This window comes from Schistocerca piceifrons, chromosome 7, assembly GCF_021461385.2.
Source record: "Schistocerca piceifrons isolate TAMUIC-IGC-003096 chromosome 7, iqSchPice1.1, whole genome shotgun sequence".
Classification (NCBI taxonomy): domain Eukaryota; kingdom Metazoa; phylum Arthropoda; class Insecta; order Orthoptera; family Acrididae; genus Schistocerca; species Schistocerca piceifrons.
This window is the reverse complement of record NC_060144.1, coordinates 27023592-27046334: the sequence shown is the minus strand read 5'-3', so window position 1 is coordinate 27046334 and position 22743 is coordinate 27023592. Positions and strand designations below refer to the sequence as shown.

General features: G+C 39.0%; 1 protein-coding gene across 2 annotated transcripts in view; it reads left to right on the top strand.

Moving 5' to 3' along the window:
* LOC124804712 (phospholipid-transporting ATPase ID) overlaps nt 1–22743 on the top strand; it is a 538289-nt gene that overhangs the window by 371037 nt on the left and 144509 nt on the right. For both annotated transcript variants that reach the window (XM_047264976.1, XM_047264975.1), the window contains exon 9: nt 868–960. In XM_047264976.1, the coding sequence (XP_047120932.1) occupies nt 868–960 (93 nt within the window). The remainder of the gene's footprint in view (nt 1–867; nt 961–22743) is intronic.

Genomic DNA, 22743 nt, shown 5'->3' with positions numbered 1-22743 from the left:
TAATGTTCCTTCCAAGTTGTCTGTTAACTGGCTGAAACTAACTCCCCCCACCTCCACCCCCATGCTGCTCTCATTCTTTTTTACTCCCAACTTATTTGTAAGATTCCCAGTATGGTTCTGGGGCAGCGTACATCCATATATATTTGTATAAGGTTTCCCCCCCCTCTAATCCCAGTAGTGAGCAGTATCTATTGGTTAACTTTGTTTTGAGTTTGACAACAAAATATTTGCCTGTCCACTGATTCTTGGCCACTTTTCCCCAGAACCCCATCTCTTTCCTCCTTGGAGTGTTATAGTTCAGATTACATGTGTACTTATTTTGCCTGAAGGACAATAGACATATCAAATTCAGTTCATTTAACCAGATACAATTTTTTGATAATGTGCTAACTGTAACAGTGATACCTATTTTACGTATCTGAGAACAAAGGAGAGGAAAGAGACAGCTATTCACACCTGTAGCTGATTGAAGTGTGGTCATAGATGCAAGTGTATATTTTTGTCTTTTCTCTTTTTTGTTCACTGTTTATATCTTAGAATAAATGATACTGTAATTTTAACTATGTAATGATGCAAAAATGATTTTGTATTATTTATGTAACGATATTATTCTGTTTTGAGTTAGGGGATCTATGAGAGTTATTATTTTGCTTATAAGAAACAGATTTTAGAAGTCTACTCTATCCCATATCTTTTTCATTCCTACTCCTTTTATCTTTTTTTTCTTGTGTGTGTGTGTGTGTGTGTGTGTGTGTGTGTGTGAGTAGAGAGAGAGAGAGAGAGAGAGAGAGAGAGAGAGAGAGAGAGAGAGAGAGAGAGAGAGAGAGAGAGAGTTCTTAAATTCTTAATTTACTAATTCTGTTGCAGAATATAATGACGTTTAACAAATGTACGATTGCTGGAAAATGTTATGGGGACATATTTGATGAACAAACTAATGAACTTATAGAAATCACTGAGGTAAGTGCATGGAAAGACATTTAATTGTGATCTTATTCAGCATCTCACCTTATGTAGGATTTAGGTAGTGATAACTTGCTGGTTCAGACAATTTGTCAGTATGAGAATTATTTGATTATAAATGCCTGCTTAAACATTTGGGAATGCTTATCATTTGGTTAACACGTACATTAGTTACTGATGTAAACATAGAATTAGAATAGTATTGTGTTAAATATGTCAGTAGATGAAAATGTAGCCAATATGCATGGGTTCTGGCAGCTTTCAACTGGAGTTAGTGAGAAATGAAATATCAGAGTTAAAATGATGAGGAAGAAAAAATACAGAGGGGTAGTATTTGAAGGGTGAATCATTTTGTTAAGTACATTTACCATAAGCTTAAAGTAAAAAAATTTTGTGGAGAGTGAGGAATAAGGAAAATCTGTCATTGGCCACAGTATCATAATGATATTGAGTTTCTTTTATTTCATTTTTTCCGGTGCCTACTTTCAATTTGAGGAAGTTGTTTGTATACATCACAAAGTTTTCTAAGACTCGCACCACCTCTCGCATCCCAGATTCCAACATTTTCAGGTGTTCCAGTCTCCTACATTAAGGCCTCTCACTGCTCTTGCTTGTGTGACATCTTTCGAGCACCTTGAAGGTTTGCCATGCTTTCTTGCCATCTTGTGTCTGGCATGTGTGTCCATACCCGAGTAGGCCCTAGAACTGTGCTATTGACATCCATGATCTCCCTGATTCTGTAATATCTAACATGAGTAAGGGCAGAAAATCTGTAACTCTGTCTCCAAAAATCCATCTTGGCAGTCAGTCAGTCTGCCTCTGAGATAGTTCCCACAACTGTGCACCACATGTTGTGATAATGTCAATAATGAAATGACAGATGATATGTTCTGTTTTGCGTTACATTGTTATTCCAGAGGATGCCATTTATTTGTTTTATGAGTCGCTTGCCATGGCCAGATTTATTGCTTGTTGTTGTTGTTGTTGTTGTTGTTGTTGTTGTCTTCAGTCCTGAGACTGATTTGATGCAGCTCTCCGTGCTACTCTTATCCTATGCAAGCTTGTTCATCTCCCAGTACCTACTGCAGCCTACATCCTTTTGAATCTGCTTAGTGTATTCATCTCTTGGTCTCCCTCTGTGATTTTTACCCTCCACGCTGCTCTCCAGTACTAAATTGGTGATCCCTTGATGCCTCAGAACATGTCCTACCAACCGATCCCTTCTTCTAGTCAAGTTGTGCCACTAACTCCTCTTCCCCCCCCCCCCCTCCCCCCAATTCTATTCAATACAACCTCATTAGTTATGTGATCTACCCATCTAATCTTCAGCATTCTTCTGTAGCACCACATTTCGAAAGCTTCTATTCTCTTATTGTCTAAACTATTTATCATCCATGTTTCACTTCCATACATGGCTACACTCCACACAAATACTTTCAGAAACGACTTCCTGACATTTAAATCAATACTCGATGTTAACAAATTTTTCTTCTTCAGAAACGCCTTCCTTGCCGTTGCCAGTCTACATTTTATATCCTCTATACTTCGACTATCTCAGTTATTTTGCTTCCCAAATAGCAAAACTTTTCTATTGCTTTAAGTGTCTCAGTTCCTAATCTAATTCCCTTAGCATCACCCGACTTAATTCGACTACATTCCATTATCCTCGTTTGCCTTTTGTTGATGTTCATCTTATACCCTCCTTTCAAGACAGTGCTCTGTCAAACTCTTCACGCAGTATCATATCTCCCATTTCATCTTCATCTACATCTTCTTCCATTTCCATAATATTGTCCTCAAGAACATTGCCCCTGTGTAGACCCTCTATATACTCCTTCCACCTTTCTACTTTCCCTTCTTTGCTTAGAACTGGGTTTCCATCTGAGCTCTTGATATTCATGCAAGTGGTTCTCTTTAATTTTCCTGTAGGCAGTATCTATCTTACCCCTCGTGAGATAAGCCTCTACATCCTAACATTTTTCCTCTAGCCATCCCTGCTTAGCCATTTTGCACTTCCTGTCGATCTCATTTTTGAGACATTTGTATTCCTTTTTGACTGCTTCATTTACTGCATTTTTGTATTTTCTCCTTTTATCAATTAAATTCAGTATCTCTTCTGGTACCCAAGGATTTCTACTAACCCTCGTCTTTTTACCTACTTGATCCTCTGCTGCCTTCACTATTTCATCCCTCAAAGCTACCCATTCTTCTTCTACTGTATTTCTTTCCCCCATTCCTGTCAGTTGTTCCCTTTTGCTCTCCCTGAAACTCTTTACAACCTCTGGTTCTGTCAGTTTATCCAGGTCCCATCTCCTTAAATTCCCACCTTTTTGCAGTTTCTTCAGTTTTAATCTACAGTTCATAACCAATAGATTGTGGTCAGAGTCCACATCTGCCCCTGGAAATGTCTTACAATTTAAAACCTGGTTCCTAAATCTCAGTCTTACCATTATATAAGCTATATGAAACCTCGTATCTCCAGGGTTCTTCCACGTATACAACCTTCTTTCGTGATCCTTGAACCAAGTGTTAGCTATGATTAAGTTATGCTCTGTGCAATGTTGAATTCCAGTCACCCACGACTATTAAATTTTCGTCTCCCTTCACTACCTGAATAATTTCTTTTATCTCATCATACATTTCATCAATTTCTTCATCATCTGCAGAGCTAGTTGGCATATAAACTTGTACTACTGTAGTAGGCGTGGGCTTCATGTCTATCTTGGCCACAATAATGCGTTCACTATGCTGACCCGCACTCCTATTTTTTTATTCATTATTAAACCTACTCCTGCATTACCCCAATTTGATTTTGTATTTATAACCCTGTATTCACCGGACCAGAAGTCTTGTTCCTCCTGCCACTGAACTTCACAAATTCCCACTATATCTAACTTTAACCTATCCATTTCCCTTTTAAAATTTTCTAACCTACCTGCCAGCTTTCTTTCGCCTGATAACGACGTCCTCTTGAGTAGACCCCGCTCGGATATCCGAATGGGGGACTATTTTACCTCCGGAATATTTTACCCAATAGGATGCCATTATCATTTAATCATACAGTAAAGCTGCATGCCCTCGGGAAAAATTACGGCTGTAGTTTCCCCTTGCTTCTAGCCGATCACAGTACCACAACAGCAAGGCCGTTTTGGTTAGTGTTAAAAGGCCAGATCAGTCAGTCATACAGACTGTTGCCCCTGCAACTACCGAAAAGGCTGCTGCCCCTATTCAGGAACCACATGTTTTTCTGGCCTCTCACCAGATACCCCTCCATTGTGGTTGCACCTACGTTACGGCTATCTGTATCGTTGAGGCACGCAAGGTCCATGGTTCATGGGGGTTTTTATTGATTATACCATTCATACTTCTGTTTTTGATTACAGCGTCACTCCGAAGTATTTAATGTTATGATACCCTTTAACAAAATCGGCATGCACTTGCATATCATTAACAGTATTTTCTCCCGCCTTCATATATCCTGTTTCAGATATGATATAATATGTCCCCATTTTTCATATTATTCTTTTAATTTGCAAAGCATGTGGTTATTACCTTCCTCGTCCACATCTACTATCACTTGGTTGTCAGCAAAAAATAAGGTGAACTGGATCTCATTTTCTAAGGGAATACCAGATTTTCTACATTTCCTTTTCCAAGATTTCAACACCTCCTCCGAGTAGAATTTAAACAGTGTAAGGGGTGAGTGTGCATCCCTGGTGTAGACCCTTTGTCACATCAGACTCTTGAAATGCTGATGTCTCACTTTTACCATTGCTGTACAGTCTTTGTAGAACAATCTGACAGTTGTCATGCAGCTTGAGGGCACACCATTATCAATAGGACATGTCTAAACTTATTTTGTAGAATTGTGTCATAAACTTCTTGGAGGTGTGTAAAGACAAGGTGGGTGGATGGTAAGCCCCTTGCTGTCCTTTCCCCAATGAGACTTTTTGAAGACAATGACTCTATCAGTACTGGTGTGACCAGATCTGAATCCATTTTGTTCTTCACATTCAGTTCTATCTTTTTCTATCCTCTTCTCTTAGGATAAGACCATAGATTGTCGTCGTGGATGGCATCACACTAATATCAAACGATAGTTGGCACAATCTCGCCCTATTTCCTCCTCCAATATGTACATGATCATAGCCTTTTTTCACTCCTTTGGAAATTTGTTACCTCTAAGATTTTTTTGGTCAAAGACCACTGCCAATTTCTCAAAGTTTCAATGGTGTTGCTTTAATCAGTTCTATGTAAATTACTCCAGGACCTATGCTCTTTCATTTTTTGTGGCATTGGTGACATGTTGAACCTCTTCAGGAGTTGTATGTGGGATATTATCATTAGTAATTACAGTTTCCATTGGGTTCCCAGTGAATGGTACTCTGTTCTCAGTTATAACAATGAAAATAATCATTTTTTGACAATATAATTGACTTGGGTAGATATAAAAATCTGTTCACCAAGTAGCGGCAGGAGAACACCCACCCACACACAAAAATTGAGGTTATACATATGCAAGCTTTTGGAGGCAGTGGCTCCTTCTTCCAGCAGAAAGATTGAAGGGGAAGGAAGAGGAGCGAAGGAAAAGGACTGGAGAGATTTAGGAAAATAGGTAGATTTCAGGAAATGTTCCACAAAACTATCAGTTTTGGGAGACTTACTAGACGGGATGAGAAGGAAAGACTGTTGGGGACTGCACCGGATGATATTTCTGTCCGGTGCAGTCCCCAACAATCAGTCTGTGCTTCTCATCCCGTCTGTTAAGTCTCTCCTGACTCACAGTTCTTGGTGACTTTTCCGAAATCTACCCCTTTTCCTGAACCTCTCCAGTCCTTTTGCTTCACGTGTCTCCTTTTGCCTTCTGCCCTTCTCCCAGTAGGAGGAGCCAAGCTCCAAAAGCTTGCATATGTATAACCTCATTGTGTGTGTGTGTGTGTGTGTGTGTGTGTGTGTGTGTGTGTGTGTGTGTGTGTGTTTTTTTGCCCTGTTCTCAGTAATTCTTAGTGGTATTGTACCCATTCTTGCATAGTAATTAGGTTGATGTTTGCTTTATTTTCACCTCCCAGGTTTTATTTGCTCATGTGTCCTCCATGCTTTTTTCTATCTCTTTGGCAGTTTTCTGCCAAGCTTCATACTTAGTCTTAATCACTGTTTTCTGTGTATCCTTTCTTCTATTTCTGTATTCCCACCAACCACTGTATGCTTTCTGGTTTCACCATTTATTATAAGCTTTCTTATTTTCTACTTGTTCTGGCACTGTGTCATTCCACCACTCCTCAAATTTTCCATATCTCTTGGATTTATTTGTTTCCCAGTGCTTCATAGCTGGCTTATGAATTGCTTCTTTCATCATTTCATACATCTTATCTGTAGAAATTTCTTCAACAGCGGCAAGTTTTTCCGCTAGCCTTAGCTGGTACAAAACGGGGGTGGTATTATGGCTAAGACTTCGTAAATATTAGCAGAAAGTGATCTGATACAATCTGGGATCAGCACTCTCTCTCATAGCCCCAATATCGTGTACTACTAGCTTTATTGTTCACTTGATTGTGAGAAAGTCTATAATGGATTTAAGGTTAATGCTTGGTTTTCGTCCAGTTACACTTATGGACATCCTTGTGTTTGAAACAGATATTTTGAATTCTTTGGTCATTTTGCAGACAGAATTCTATCAAAGTTTCGCCATTACTATTTTATGGGGTTTTCATCATGTTGCACCACTATATCATTGTTGGCTTTCTACCCTGTTCTTGTGTTTGTGTTATAGTAAAACTGTTTCCTTGTGATTCCCTATATTTTCAAGGAATTTTGTCAACTGGGTGTGGAATAAGCCATCTTTCATCATTTGGTGAGTATGATAATCGTGACAAAGTGATCCTTTAGCTTCATATGTATTTGCAGAATTCTGTTTCTGATGTATTCCCAGCTGATTAGCTTTTTCAAGGTGTTTTTTATGGCACTGACAACTTCACTTGGACTTGTTGTTCTTTTGGTACACCACTATAAATGTATGTGTAATTATCTCTCTCTTCTGTACCATGCCCTTTCCCTTCATTTTATTTCTTTAAAGACTTCATGTTTCATTATGGAAATTCATTTTATATTCCATGTTGCAATTCTCATTGTTCTTCTTTGTACCTGTTGTTTTTGTTTTGATCCAATTCATTTCCAAGGCTAAATTGGGAAATTTTGCATGTGCTTCCTTTTTCACTGGTGGAGACTAGAAACTTTGAACATGGCTCAGAACTGGATGACAGAAATTAACTTGCTTTCTTGAGCAGTGTGTGGCTGGCAGTTTGTGTACCACTGTTGTTGTTCCTCCCCCCCCCTTTTTTCCCTTCCAAAAAAGAATGTTACTGGTAGCCTCATGTGTGAGCTTGAATCTCTCTAATTTTTACTTTCTCTTTGCAAGAAATGCATAAGAAGCAGCAATAGATAGGTTGACTCAGGTGAAGAGAAGCTGAAATAAATCCGAAATATACCACAATAATTAAGTAAATATCAGTTTTTAACATAACAAGTTTCAAACTGAACTAAAAGGTATGAAACAATTTCTCCTAACTCCATACAAATTCCTAAACCTATAAAAGTTGTTCTGAAAATTTGTAGCTGTGAATTTTTAATAACAGTGAAAATACTTGTGCAAGATTTATAACGAACAGTGTGTAGAGCATGCAATACAGAAGTGATACATGAATAGTTCACTTCATAAGTAATATCTGTTGCATGCACCCCACATTGCTTGTTGTAAGTATTAAAAGTATTTTGATAGCTATTAAAGATCCATAGTCATAAATTTCCAGGTCTATCTGCATGGTGTCAGAAGTCTGTATGGGGCTCGGAGAAATTTTTGTTCTTTTTAGTTCAGTTTAAAAATGTGTGTGTCTTTGTAATAACTGATTTTTATTTAAATAATTATTTGCTTAGTTAAATGATACTGGAAATTTTTTTGTAGCTGCTTTCAGGCAAAAACATTTCTTAGAAGATACTGAAAACAATGAGAGAAAGTATGACAATAACTGATACTCTTAAAAAAATATAGACATAGTTTTATTAAAAAGGAAATATAACCACAGAAACAAGTTTGAGATGCTTGATGAGAGCAGAGCTATCAGGTGCACACCCAATGAAGCGGGATAATACTGGAAGAAAATGAACTACTATACTTCAGTCGTAGTGAAGTGTAGTGCACTTCTTGTTGCAGTTTTTACCTGCTGCTCTTGACTGTTTAGAATATAGCATCTGTGTGCTTGTGGTTTCTATGCAACATTTTCTATCTCTGTTTTTGGGTGGCAAGTGATAGCTTCTACTGTGCGACCTTACTGCAAAATATTAGCAAAAGTGACTGTTAAAATACTTAGGAGCTTGTTAGAATTGTATCAGATGAAAGTAGTAGCAGATGGGAAGTTTCAGGATGAATATGAAGAATACAGTTTTGGAGTTACTTAAATATACTGATGAACTCATAGTTTATAGTTGGTTTTAATAGTGTATTCTTATACTGACAAACCTCTGAGTCAGTAAGTTCTAGCTGTCTGGTGCATGCAAGCACAGCACCACACAAAAAGGCATAAATCATGGCTTTGACTTCACACCATATATGTACCACACCTAGACAGTTTTGTTTATTCTCTCATTTCTACATTTAATGCTATTTGCAATCATAACAAATGATCAATTGAAGGCTTCTACAGAGTGAAATTCAAAGTTAGTTTTATTCAGCTATGTCCATTTCATTGCTATTTCTTTTTAACCATCTTCTGCCAAGCTTTGTGTTTTTGGAAATGTATTAATGTGATGAATTTTCATACTGAACTGCAAGTGACAGAGAAAAATGAGGAACAGAAGTGTCTCTTCACATATTCCCTCATTCTTGCTTGTAATGATTGTAGTGAACTCTTCTCTTTTTTATGCAAGTGTTATTGGATATGCACTGTTGTTTAGTCAGTGTAAGTAATTATTTCTTAGTTTCGTTGTGGAAATAAAGAAAAAATTCATAAATTTAGGATTTGATTTAAATGACAAAAATGTAATGAACACCTAAGATAAGGAAATGTGCAAAGTGAGCAAATATCTTTCGACATTGCACCTGTTTTATTTGTGCATAGTATCTGTGTGAACATGTGGATGAGAGATTATTTTGACAAATACATAGTTGTTGATTTGATGATACCTTACTCATCAAAATCTCACATGAATTTCACAACTTGTAGTACTGTTACTGCATAGAATGTTATTTTCTATTAATTATTATTCCTGACAGTTTTTGGCTTACAATGCCATTTGGTGGCTGTATCTGATGATGCATGTGTAAGCAAAAAACTAGCGAGCAACAGGAATACAACACAGCAGTCAAAATTGAATTTCTTCTTTCTCAAATATGAAACTGTTTCACCAAAGAGTGAGGGAAGTATTTATTAATATGGATTCTGATTAATCCTACCACTTTTAAGAAATTTTTTTTTCACCAACACATATTTATGTATATGTTCATATCATACACAGCTGGTGAATGGTTAAGCAGAAAATTTTGCAACAACATTAAATTTTTAGTTATTGCTCCAATAGTATACAAGAGGAAGTGATATTGTGACATGTACAGTGTATATAAAGGGATGTCTCATTATGCTGTAGAAAAGGTGACAATGAGAAGTAGCACTTCTTGAGCAAAGCACACAACATAACTTTTGAATCCTATTACTTCCATTTTTAATGTGTGTACTTGGAACTGAATTCAGCGTTTGGTTCCTGATGGAGCCTTGAATTTTTGCTAATGTGACTTTAACCTCTGGAAAAATTTTCTGAATGTGAAACATACTGAATCACAGCATGTTTTGTATTTCACATTAAATATGCTGAGTGAGTTGGTTTACAAGTCAAAGCAAAATATGAAAATACTTCCTCCAATGGGACTTTGCCTGTTAAAACAAGTGGTACTTAACACAATCTTCTGTTGATGACTGCTTTACTGAAATGTATTCTCTCTCAGAACTAATAGCAGTTTCTCAACTGACCACGTTTTCTTCACTAGAAAGTGACAAATGCAAAAGTATCACCCAGCTTGCAAACAATTTTGTGAATTCTTGAAGTTGAACATTCATTTTTCTGAACACATCCACACAGCAAAAAACAACATGAAATGGACTCTGAAGAACATTAATGAGTGTAATAAATAAAGAACTTGGTCTATTACTTACATGCTCTTCAGATCAACTTCAAAAATACATGATATATGCCTTAATTAGTTATCTAATAGCATGAATTATTGCCTGATATCCCCTGTTACTCACTTGCATTTGTTTATGCATCCAGTATTTGTGTGTATGTGTCATTTTTGCACTTGAAGTCAGTAATGCATTTCTGTATCAATAAGCAGTGCGGAGACAAATAGAATGAACAGTGGATACTAAATCTTAAAAAAAGTCAGTTGTTTTAAATACATATGTTTGCCAGTAAAGGAAGTAATTTCTGTAATCACACATCACTGAAGTATCGCACCTTAATGAACCGCATGTTTCTGGTTGCAAAAATTCATTACAACTACAGAATAAAATCTTTTAAATTACTCTGTAGTTACGGTGATAATATTTAATGAAGTTACACCACTTGGTTTGCACAAAGAGATCTGAGGTGGTAACTCAGGACTGCAGAAAATCTTGTGCTTGAAATGTTTTTGAGAATCAGGATTTAACTGCTGGGTCCCCGAGTGCTGTGGCCAAGGGAGTGGTGTGTGTCTGTGAGTATAGTGCGAAAGGAGTTGGCACACATTGTTGGTATCAATCACCATTGGTTGTAGATGTAGATGGTGCATTATTTTTTCCGAATTGGCAACCTGTGTAGTATCTTAATTTAACAAAATGGCACTTAAAAACTAAAATCTATTGAAAAATCAGGTTTTTTTCTGTGTTACAATGTGTGAATGAGTTATAAGTTAAGTGTTAAGTCTTTTTGGAATGTTAATTGGAAAACTCTTTGACAAAAAGTTACGCAAGTCATATGATTTCGTCTAGACAGATCCGAGTGTGATACCAGCTAACAGAATGGAATGTAATGTAATTTTAGGAGAGGGAAGAGATCCTTCAAATTTAATGTGGTATACAGTGAGAAGAAAGAAAGGGAAAATGAAGCATAGAGGACAGAGAATGTGTAATTGAGACATGGGCCACAGATAGCGGCAGTCAACGACCTTTGCGATTGGGGCCTATTTTGTACAGGAGTTGGAGAAGGCTAAAAGTGTTCCATACTATTGATCCATTTAATAGACTATTCAGTGCCTTCAGAATCCGGAACAGAATCCTATTACAAGAACTCTTGAGACATCATTGAACAACACACTCTTCTTTTATAGAGACAGCAAATGGCATAAAAACACTGAAAAAGTCGTCACATTTTGTTTCGAGGTGTGTGTGACTGTTCCACTATTTGTCTCCCCACAGCACTTCCTGACTCATCCCATTTTGTGCATGTATGTGTCTTGTTGTGTCCCTGATTTGTAGGCACAGGTTACTGCTACATACCGCACGGCGATCAAAGATTGGACTCGCTTCGTGCGTCCTTCGAGCTCCTCTAAATCCGTGGTCATATATCGGAGGGGTATTTCTGATCCTGGCACAACAAGGCCAAATGTAGGCCACACTGCAGTATGAATAACCTTGTAGGTTGCTTGGTGTGTTGAGTGATGTGACAAGATAACTCCGCGATGCTGAAAATTGTGATAATGGACTGATGCTAATGTTCTGTCCCTGTTCATTTGGCAGTATTTTTAATTTTTAGGCTGTTTTAAATGCTTTTTCTGAATTTGAAATAGCCTTCAATATAAATTATATGGTTTATTTGCAACACTGCCATTCTGAGTGTGTGTATCTTTTAGTGTTGCTTGTAGACAGCCAAGTTATTTACTTTGTGGATGACAACACTGCTGTGAAGCTATCAAGGCAGTTGATAGTATTGAGTCTGCATTTATTTTTCTCTGAATTATTAGAATGCTGTTTTAACAAGACATGAAGCGCTGTTAAAATAAAAAGAATTAACGTCTTTCAGAAGATTCTGAATCTTTTGAACAAAATTTGGGACAGACATAAAGGAGAGATGTTTATGTCCATGTTTCTGTTTGTGACAGTGACAAACATAAAAATGACACTAACTTCCATTAGCTAACAGTATATACTAAACTGGTGTTAATTCTTGGGCTCTTGTAATATTAAATTGGTTATTTTATTTGAACTAAGCGACTGGTTTTAACAACTGATAAGCCAGTCTACTGTTTGTTTGTTCAGTTGAATTAAACTAGCCTCTGTGTCTGCATCAACTATACAAATGTTTTTCACTCACCCTCAGGAATTGACTGATTCTGTTACATACTTTTTCAGCCTGTACAGCTATGCAAGAATGCTGACGAGGGTTGCCAACATTTTTAGAGACAAATAATGAATCTTATTTGAACATGATGCGAGTAAAGAATATATTTGTAGAGTTATTATTTTTGTTGGGGGGGGGGGGGGGATGGGATGGGATGAATTTTGCATGTTTCACATTCATGAACTCTTGACAGACCATTATTGGATATTGTGTGGGCTGTGAATGCCAACAAATGTGCTGAGAGCTACTTCACATGAGCGGAAGGTTCCTGCTTCCATTAACAACCCTTCCACCTACCCAACACCCACCACCCAAACCTTTCCCACTCCTCCTCTGGCAATTTTCATATCTACGTGACAGAACAGAGCATAGCCAGCCTCCTGGTTTGTCAGGAGAGCTCCCAAGTGCAGGAAGTAGTGAGTGCCTGCTGGTAATGGGCAGCTGTAGCCAGCGGACGATATGCTCCTCCTCTCCACAGCATCTGCTGCCTTGGGGTGTCAGCGCAACAAGTAACATGCTGCTTCAAACTGTCGAGAGGGGGTGCGGAGAATGTGGCATCAGACTTTTTACAGTGTTAGCTTAACTGTGAAACTGAAGTACCAATATATAGATGTGAAAAAAAGTACTTATTCGTGCCTGTGAAATACTACACCTCCTAATTTTCAAAAGCTTCAAAGCGGAAACGGCTTTGCGTGCAGAAGTACAATTTATACGTACTTAACCAGTAACATAATTTTCTGCACAGTGTATTCATCTTCCACACATATAAAAGGCCATATAAGCTGTAAAGTGTTTTTAATTAATGGACATGATCACATTTTTCAGTAAAGTGGAATGCAAATAGTTGCTGAAATTTGGAAAGTTTCCTTTCTTGTTCATATTCCCATAATGGAACTTTTTTGCTCAGCTTCATTGCGAAGTGATACATCAGTTTAATCAGTTACTTAGTAATTGCATCTGGAACCACTTAATCCACAGAAATGTAAAAGGGCAGGCTGGAAAGTAATGCCTCAGAATTTTTTCTGTGAAAACCCTTTAAATAAAACAAACTTTTTTGACATCCTACATCTTTATTCTTCACGTCTTTATACTTATTTGTCAACTTATCCTTGTGATGAACACATTTCTCCCAATGAGAGACCAGTTGGTTGATACCTTCTCTGTAGAACATATGACTTTCTTGATGGACCCACAGGCTCACCTTTGCTTGCAGTGTTTCATCACTGTCAAAGTGAAGTCTTCGAAGGTGTTCAAATTTTGGAAACAGGTGAAAATCAAGTGGTGTCATGTCAGGACTGTATGATGGTATTGAACCCAAGGTGTCAGATTGCTGAAAATGTCGCAGGGCTCATTTGTGGTATGGCATTGTCATGCTGAAGGAGGGGGAGTGCTCCAACTGTGGACGAACTCTCCAATTCGAAACTTGGTTACAGCTCACTGTTTCTCATGCAACGACATATTTACTGCCACGTTAGTTGTAGTGGGGAGGGGACTAGTCTCCACGTGATACATGTTTACGTTTAATGATTTTCGTGTTTCCTCTTGTTTATAGCTCTCATGTCAAATGAAAAGAAAACGGATTTCTGTGGCCAAGAGCTATCAGTGAATTAAAATACATTCACATAATTATGAAAGGCTAAAATATATTATTAGTATCAGTTTTATTTTATTTATGTGCTTTTGGCAGTGAAGCATCAATCACATTGCAGAACAATGAAGTTATTTTTGTCGATTTGGTAAAGAAATCTGGCTTTTATTAATGTATTCCACAGATGCAGTCAATTTATTCGATACAAATTGTCTCATTCCACGCTTGTGGCCAGTTACATCTGTTTGATGAATTTCAAGTGCACATTTTCATCTTCTGGCATGTATGGCATTGTGCTATAATAAAGCACCAAACATTAGATAATAAAGTACTGGTACTCCAAGAAAATTTGCATTCTGAAAACCACACTGAAAAGTTTAATATCTGGTGAGGCCTATTGCTTTGTGAATCTAGATACATGAATGTGCACTTTAAGCCAAATTATACATTTAGTATGGCTTACGAATTTCCAATGCTCTTGGAGTATCCTCTGTCCTGTTTCATTTATGGTGTTTGTAAGATCTCTTAATACTACATACTTATGAACACAGGGGCTTGCTACATCATCATAGCTGTGCAAGCGCAGTAATGCCTCTCTTCTGGCACACTCTGACAACTGTTGAAACAAATTCTAACAGGTCGCAGGAAGATATTGAGAATGGTGGTTTGAAAAGCGTTACTTTCAAAATAAACTTCAGATTACGCAAAATGAATTATACGTGAGAATGTGCTAATTGATTTCTTAAATCACAGAGCATTTGATTCTCGTTTAATACTTAACACTTTGAGGGCAAGTGACTTCGAAGAATTTTGGACCCAGAAGTCCAGACATTTATGTCATTATTTGAAATTTTACTGGCAAATTTGATTGATGTATCTTAAAGTGTTACACATACAAAAAAAGACCAATATTACATGTTAAAGCTTAGCTTTTCTCGTAGCCACACTATGTATATTAATTTAAACCATTAACTTTTCCTATTCATGTGTTCGCGCTGCGTAGCAGTTGCGTTGCTATTGGCTGGCTACGCCATGTGTCTTATGCTCTGAATATCTGCTATCATCAGCTGGCAAGATCACCTGACATAAGCTGTGATTGGCTTGCAAAAGCGCATCGCAATTTCAAATTCATTGCTTCAGAAACTAACGTGTTGTGTTTGGAGGAATTCGAATATATTACTTTGGTAATACAAAAATATGCAGCATGTTGTAACAAGAAAATGTGCAGCGTACGTGTTGTTGTACATCAGTGTTCTTTCAAAAATGCCTTTTTTTGTGGGTTTTGTTACCTAAAGCACCAGGGAGTTCTACACCAGTGCATAAAACATTAACCATTCAAAGGATTGATAGGTTTTACAGTTCCGAGGAAAATGTACTGTTGCTTAACACAGAAAAAGTGTATCTTCACCCAGGAAAAGGTGTACTTTTAACCAGGAAATCCAGGAAAAATCCAGGAATTGTTTTTCCCTTGTCCACCTATACACACCACTTACTGCAATTCGGAGCTCTGTAACTGTTGTGTTGTGGTCTTCAGTCCTGAAACTGGTTTGATGCAGCTCTCCATGCTAACCTATCCTGCGCGAGCTTCTTCATCTCCCAGTACCTACTGCAACCTACATCCATCTGAATCTGTTTAGTGTATTCATGTCTTGGTCTCCCTGTACGATTTTCACCCTCCACGCTCCCCTCCAATACTAAATTGGTGATCCCTTGATGCCTCAGAACATGACCTACCAACTGATCCCTTCTCCTAGTCAAGTTGTGCCACAAACTCTTCTCCCCAATTCTATTCAACACCTCCTCGTTAGTTATGTGATCTACCCATCTAATCTTCAGCATTCTTCTGTAGCACCACATTTCGGAAGCTTCTATTCTCTTCTTGTCCAAACCATTCATCGTCCATGTTTCACTTCCATACATGGCTACACTCCACACAAATACTTTCTGAAACGACTTCCTCACAGTTAAATCTATACTCTATGTTAACAAATTTCTCTTCTTCAGAAACGCTTTCCTTGCCATTGCCAGTCTACATTTTATATCTTCTCTACTTCGACCATCATCAGTTATTTTGCTCCCCAAATAGCAAAACTCCTTTACTACTTTAAGTGGCTCAATTCCTAATCTAATTCCCTCAGCATCACCCGACTTAATTAGACTACATTCCATTATCCTTGTTTTGCTTTTGTTGATGTTCATCTTATATCCTCCTTTGAAGACACTGTCCATTCCGTTCAACTGCTCTTGCAAGTCCTTTGCTGTCTCTGACAGAATTACAATGTCATCGGCAAACCTCGAAGTTTTTATTTCTTCTCCGTGGATTTTAATGCCTACTCCGAACTTTTCTTTTGTTTCCTTTACTGCTTGCTCAGTATACAGATTGAATAGCATCGGGGAGAGGCTACAACCCTGTCTCACTCCCTTCCCAACCACTGCTTCCCTTTCATGTCCCTCGACTCTTATGACTGCCATCTGGTTTCTGTACAAATTGTAAATAGCCTTTCGCTCCCTGTATTTTAACCCTGACACGTGTAGAATTTGAGAGTATTCCAGTCAACATTGTCAAAAGTTTCTCTAAGTCTACAAATGCTAGAAACGTAGGTTTGCCTTTCCTTAATCTTTCTTCTAAGGTAAGTACTAAGGTCAGTATTGCCTCACTGTAACTGTAGAGGGCTGCAAATATGACGACATGAAGAATAAAGATATAGAATGTTAATAACATTTGTTCTATTTAAAAAACTTAAGTGTTTTCACAAAAAAAAAAAAACGTTCGGAGCATTGCTTTGAAGTGGAACATCCTCATATTAATCAATTTTATATAATGAACAGAAGAGTTAGTCTGTTGATTACATAATTAAACGACTATGTACTAGGTGGTGATAATTAAATTGATGATCTTCAAAGTGCTGCTGTGTGGGCTGTATACATTGTAAGTTGCTGGAATGTTGTAAGTATGTTCAGTAATTGGTACACTCGCAGAGGGTGCTGAAAAAGATACGTTCTCCCACTAGGTGAAACTATAGTGCTGTAAGCAGTCAGAATATGAAGCAGTGCAGGAAAAGGAGAGGAATGCTCAGACATTTGCTAATAGTGTTTCTGCCACTTTTGTTAGGATTGGGTCCCAAGTTACAATATGTGTTCATTATGGTCTCCCGACTCATCGATGTTCTGCATCCATAACAGAGCACGATCAACGGTTGCTCACAGCATGTCCTGTGTGATCAGAACGATTTGTCATCATATGCCGTCCTTCAGCTTATACCTGATAGACACAATCTTTCATATATCCCCACAACTAGAATCACATGGGTTTAGGTCAGTTGACTTGGAAGGCCACACATCTTGAGGTTGCATAGAGATGATGCTGCCATTACCAAAGGCTTCTTGAAGTAAATCTTTCGCCTGGCAAGCAACATGTGGAGTCACCCCATCTTGCATGAATATAGTAGTTGGGACACAGTTGTGTTGTTGCAAAGCTGGGGTCTCATGTTTCACAAGGTCACTGTAACGTGCAGATGTCATTGTACAACTGACAGGCCCATGAGATGTAATGTCTTAAAAGAAAAACGGACTGAGTGTGAAGGAGCTTGTGAAGCATCACCACACAGTCACATAAGCTGATTGCTGTGGATGTTTCGGACATGTGATACAGTAGAACCATACATACGACAGATCTGTGCATTCCTGGCGCCATGTGGAGTAAAACACGCCTTGTCCATCAAAGGAATATTCCTCGGCCATATCATCAATTTCCATGTGTGCCAGCAAATGAAAGACAGTCACAGCATTGTATAGTCCATGACAGCGTTAATGGCCTGTCGCCGCGCTGCTTCCAAGGAGTGCTGCATTGCCAACTCGGCGCTGGGTGAATTGACGGCAGCTATACTACGGACAGCTGCTTTAGCCGATGTTTCACCTGTCTCGCTACTGTCAGGTTCGTGGTTCTCTACTCCCCATTCCGTGATAAATTTATTAAATGTACCTAATAACTGTGACATACACATAACAGAATGGAATGTCTGTTCAATCTTTCCCAGTCATAATTACATTACGAAATAGTGATACATACTCTCTCACTACAGAATGGATTCTATAATAAATTGCACATTACAGAAAGATTACGCCTTCCGTTCCTCTTGCTTTATAAATAAAAAGACAAAAGAATCAAATCTAAAATACCCACCCCAGTCCCCAGGGCGAACAGCATTTTAATCTACGTTATATCATAGACAGAATAGAGAGAGAAGTGAAATATACAAATTTGTTTGAATGGCCATTACCGCAGCTAGTATATAAATAATCGTTGTTTGAAGTAAACGCCTTTTTCTAGCTGCAATCTCTTTTATTAATCCAGACGCATTCCACATTTTATTTTAAGGCATTATCGGTGGATATCATCTGAAATAGTACACTGTGGCTATATGCCGTCACTGTAGGTTTAAGAACAGTTCACGCCCTTATTTTTGCATATAATCGTAAGTAATAATTTATTTATGCAAAAATAAGGGCGTAAACTGTTTTCAAATCTACATGACGGCACATAATAGCTACAGGGTACTACGTCAGATGATATCCACCAATGATGCCTTAAAATAAAATTCTAAATGTGTCTGAATTAATAAAACAGATTGCAGCGTGAAAAGGCGTTAAATTTAAAGAAGAAAATGAAGTAAAATAAAATTGTCATTACAGAATAGATATTCCACTGTACTACTTTCTACCGCACATACGGATTGAGAAGAAAGTAAATGTTCATGATAATTACAGAGTAAGTTTACATTCCATTCACATATCTTTTTACTCAGACCTTTCATTGTTGCTGCCTCCGGAACTGGAGTCGCTGGATGTGAGAGCTAGACTGACAATTAACGAATCCATTATTTCGTCTCTGACAACTTCTTTCTGGTAATCTTTTTCTTGCAGTTTGTCAGTGTGACGCACGCAAGCTTCCCAATCAGCAATGGCGATTTTCTCTATTGCTTCATGGGTGAGTCTTTCAGTGTCGGCTATTTTAAATGTAGTATTTTTGTCTGCTACGTATTTCTTCACCAGTGCCCACACCAGTTCAATGGGGTTATAATGGCACTGATAAGGAGGTACTCGTATCGCTCTGTGTCCATGTTGCTTAGCTATGGAGTCAATTTCGTAGTTTTTAACGATGGTCTTTGACATCTTTGCCAGTTCCAAAAGCTCTGCTTGTGTTTGTGTTTCACTGTGCGTTACATTATTATTTCACAACCAAGAAACAATATCACTTTTCCTTGGGCTTGTAGTGGGAGGCCTGTTGAGAACGACAGAGTGATAGCTTGCGTTGTCCATAACAATGACAGAGTCTGGATGCAAATAAGGCAACAGCTGATACTGAAACCATTCTCGAAATGTTTCTCCATTCATTTCGGTATGGTAGTCAGATGTGGTTTTTGATTTTGATTTGAAAATAAGTTTACTTTCAGGCACAAACCCGGTAGCTGCAGAACCAGCGTGACATATTACAAGACGCCCTACTTTTCCCACTGGAACTTTCAAACCGCCTTGTCCATCTGTTGTTTGCCAAATAAAATTTCTAGTATGGTTTTGATTCACCCAAGTCTCATCCAAGTAATAGACAGTTGATGTTCCTTTTGATCTGATGTCATGCATTTTTCTTAGAAACGTAATCCTAGCAGCAGCAATATCATTACACTCCATTAAAACTTTGTGCCCATCATTGGACTTTACATATTTAAATCTGATGTTCTTCAACATTCTTTGCATTGATCTTGCACTTCCATCAAACCCAGTAGCTTTGTGCACAACAGTGCACAATTTTGCTGCTGTGGGGAACTCGCCTCTTTCATAAAATTTGAAAACCTTGCGACGTAACACATTTTGATCAAATTGTCGATTCCTGTTAACCTCTTTGGAACGCTATGTTTCTTCCATGGAGACCGAAACACCACATTGCCAACTGCCTGCTCTGACAGCTTTGCCTCCTGTATAACTCGCCTGACAGTTCGTACACCAATATCGCCACAGGCCACTGCAGTGCGCTCCTGCACCTTGGCAACCTCGCAGATCAGCTCGCCTGAAACTGCCTCATGCTTGAAAAAAGAGTACACTCTAAAAATAAGGTCTCTTGCCTGTTTGTGAAACACTTGACTACGTTTAGGTGTTGCAGCCATTATGACAAAACTCAGAGAAGACCCTGTATACAACAGAAATTGGCCAACCGCACTGTTCCGCACGTAAAACACTGTAGAACTCTGAAATATGATGGAGCTTCAGACAGCACGAGGTGCAGAAACCGAATGACCGCTCATTGGCCAGCTGCGCAGCCGTCTACTGCGCATCGTCTGACGAGAGGCCATCAACGCTGTTGGGAAGTATAGCCTATCTTAGGGCTTCACTTATTTCACTCTCTGAATCTTGTGGGGATACCAGTGTAAAATGCACTGCAGAATCTTTTGAACTGTTGACCAGGCTTGTGATGCATGGTTGGCTATAGTTACAGCAATGAATGGTGTGTGTTCCTCTTCTTCTGATGAAGGCTGTAGCTGAAAGCTTATGTGTAAGTGTCTTTTAATTGTGCCAGTTTGCAACTTAGTGTGTTATCTTTGCAGTGAGTAGCAATCTTATCTTTTCCTACATTGTAGTTAAACTTCAACCTTCTTAATGCTGTGCATCAACTGTCACTTCACAAAAGAAATCAATATGTGTTGCGAAGCAGCAGGCAACATAGTGACATCAAAACAGGAAATATTTCATATTCAGACTGTGTACAGTGCTATATTTTCACCTGATGGCGGGAAACTGGAACAGTTTCTTTTTTTCTAGCATACTCTGCTAGTCTGCAGATTAATAAATATGCCTGCAATGTTTGTGTCCTGTGATGTGCTCATCCCACACGGCAGCACTCGGAACACCATCAGTTGAATAGTAACTACCTGGTGTAATGTTTATTTCTAACTTTAACATCTTCACCTGTCCCTTGCGATAGGGCTACCCTCTCAGGTACGTGTACACTGGTTGTGTACCATTTGAATCCTGCCTTACCTGTAGTGATTTCTTATTTGCACTCAAAAGGTTTTTGTCAGAAGTTCGTCGTATTCAGAAATTTTAGTTTTGTGGGGAAATTATCCAATGATGTATTCAACACAATATCTAGTTAATTTAGCTCATTTTCCCATTTATTGAAACTTACAGCAACACAATGACGAGTCTCAGAACTCACCTAACATGTTAATTGTAGGCAGACACTTGCAACAATCTGCAAATGAGCATGAGAATTGCAAAATACTTACAGGCACATCCACATAGTGCATAATTTTTGATTACCCAGTCATTGAACATGGTAAACACCATGATCACAGATAGAAACTCCAAGATCCCCATGTTGTTGACATGAAAAAATAAATGGAATGAAATCAAACAATGGAAAATCCAAGATGGAATGTAACAATATTATGAAAAGGGAAAGTTGCTACTCGCTTGTAGTGGAGTTGCTGAGTTGCAGATAGGCACAACAAAAAGACTGTCACAATATAAGCTTTTGGCCATCAAAGCCTTTGTTGCTAATAGAACACACACACACACACACACACACACACACACACACACACACACACACACAAACATGACTGCAGTTCTAGCAGCTGAAGCCACACTGTGAATAACAGCGTCAGTGCATGATGGGAGTGGCAGCTGGGTGGGGGCAAGGTGGAGGCTGGGGTGCGGAGGGGGAGATAGCAGGGTAAAGGGGGAGGGGGGGGGTCAGTGAATTGCTGCTTTGCTGCTGGGGAGCATGGGAGGACGAGGTGGAGAGAAGTTAGGGCAGCTAGGTCAGCTAGGTGCAGTTGGGAGGTTAGACAGAGAGCAGGGGAGAGGTGGGGGAAGGGGGTTACAGAAAAGGAGAGAAGTGAAAAGACTGGGTGCGTTGGTGGAATGAGGGCTGCATAGTACTGGAATGGGAACAGGGAAGGGGCTGGATGGATGAGAAAAATAACTAACGAAGGTTGAGGCCAGGATATGTTGCATGGAGACTTCCCTCCTGCACAATTCAGAAAAGCTGGTGTTGGTGGGAAGGATCCACATGGCACTTGCTGTGAAGCAGTCATTGAAATGAAGGATGTCGTATTGGGCAGCGTGCTCGGCAACAGGGTGGTTGACTTGTTTCTTGGCTACAGTTTGTCGGTGGCTATCCATGCAGACAGCCTGTTGGTTGTCATGTCCACATAGAGTGCAACACAGTGGTTGCAGCTTAGCTTGTAGATTACATGACTAGTTTCACAGGTAGCCTTACCTTTGATGGGATGGGTGTTATTTGTGACCAGACTGGAGTAGGTGGTGATGGAAGGATGTATGGGACAGGTCAATTAGACTAGGTCTACTAGAGGGATATGGGCCATGAGGTAAGGGGTTGGGAGCAGGGGTTGTGTAGGGATGGATGAGTATATTGTGTAGGTTTGGTGGATGGAGGAACACCATTGTGGGAGTGGTGGGAAGGATAGTGGACAGGAAATTTCTCATCTCAGGGCACGGCGAGAGGTAGTTGAAACCCTGGTGGAGAATGTAATTCAGTTGCTCCAGTCCTGGGTGGTAGCGAGTTAAGAGTGGAATGGTCCTGCAAGGCCAGACCGTGAGACTTTGAGAGGTTGTGGGAGACTAGAAAGATAAGGCATGGGAGATTTGTTTCTGTACGAGGTTGGGAGGCTAGATACTGTCTGAGGCCTTCACAGACCATTCTATGTGGCATGATAACCAACAAGCTGTCTGTCTGCATGGATGGCCACCGAAAAACCGTACCAAAGAAACAAGTGGACCACCCTGTTGCTGAACACGCTGCCCAACATTAG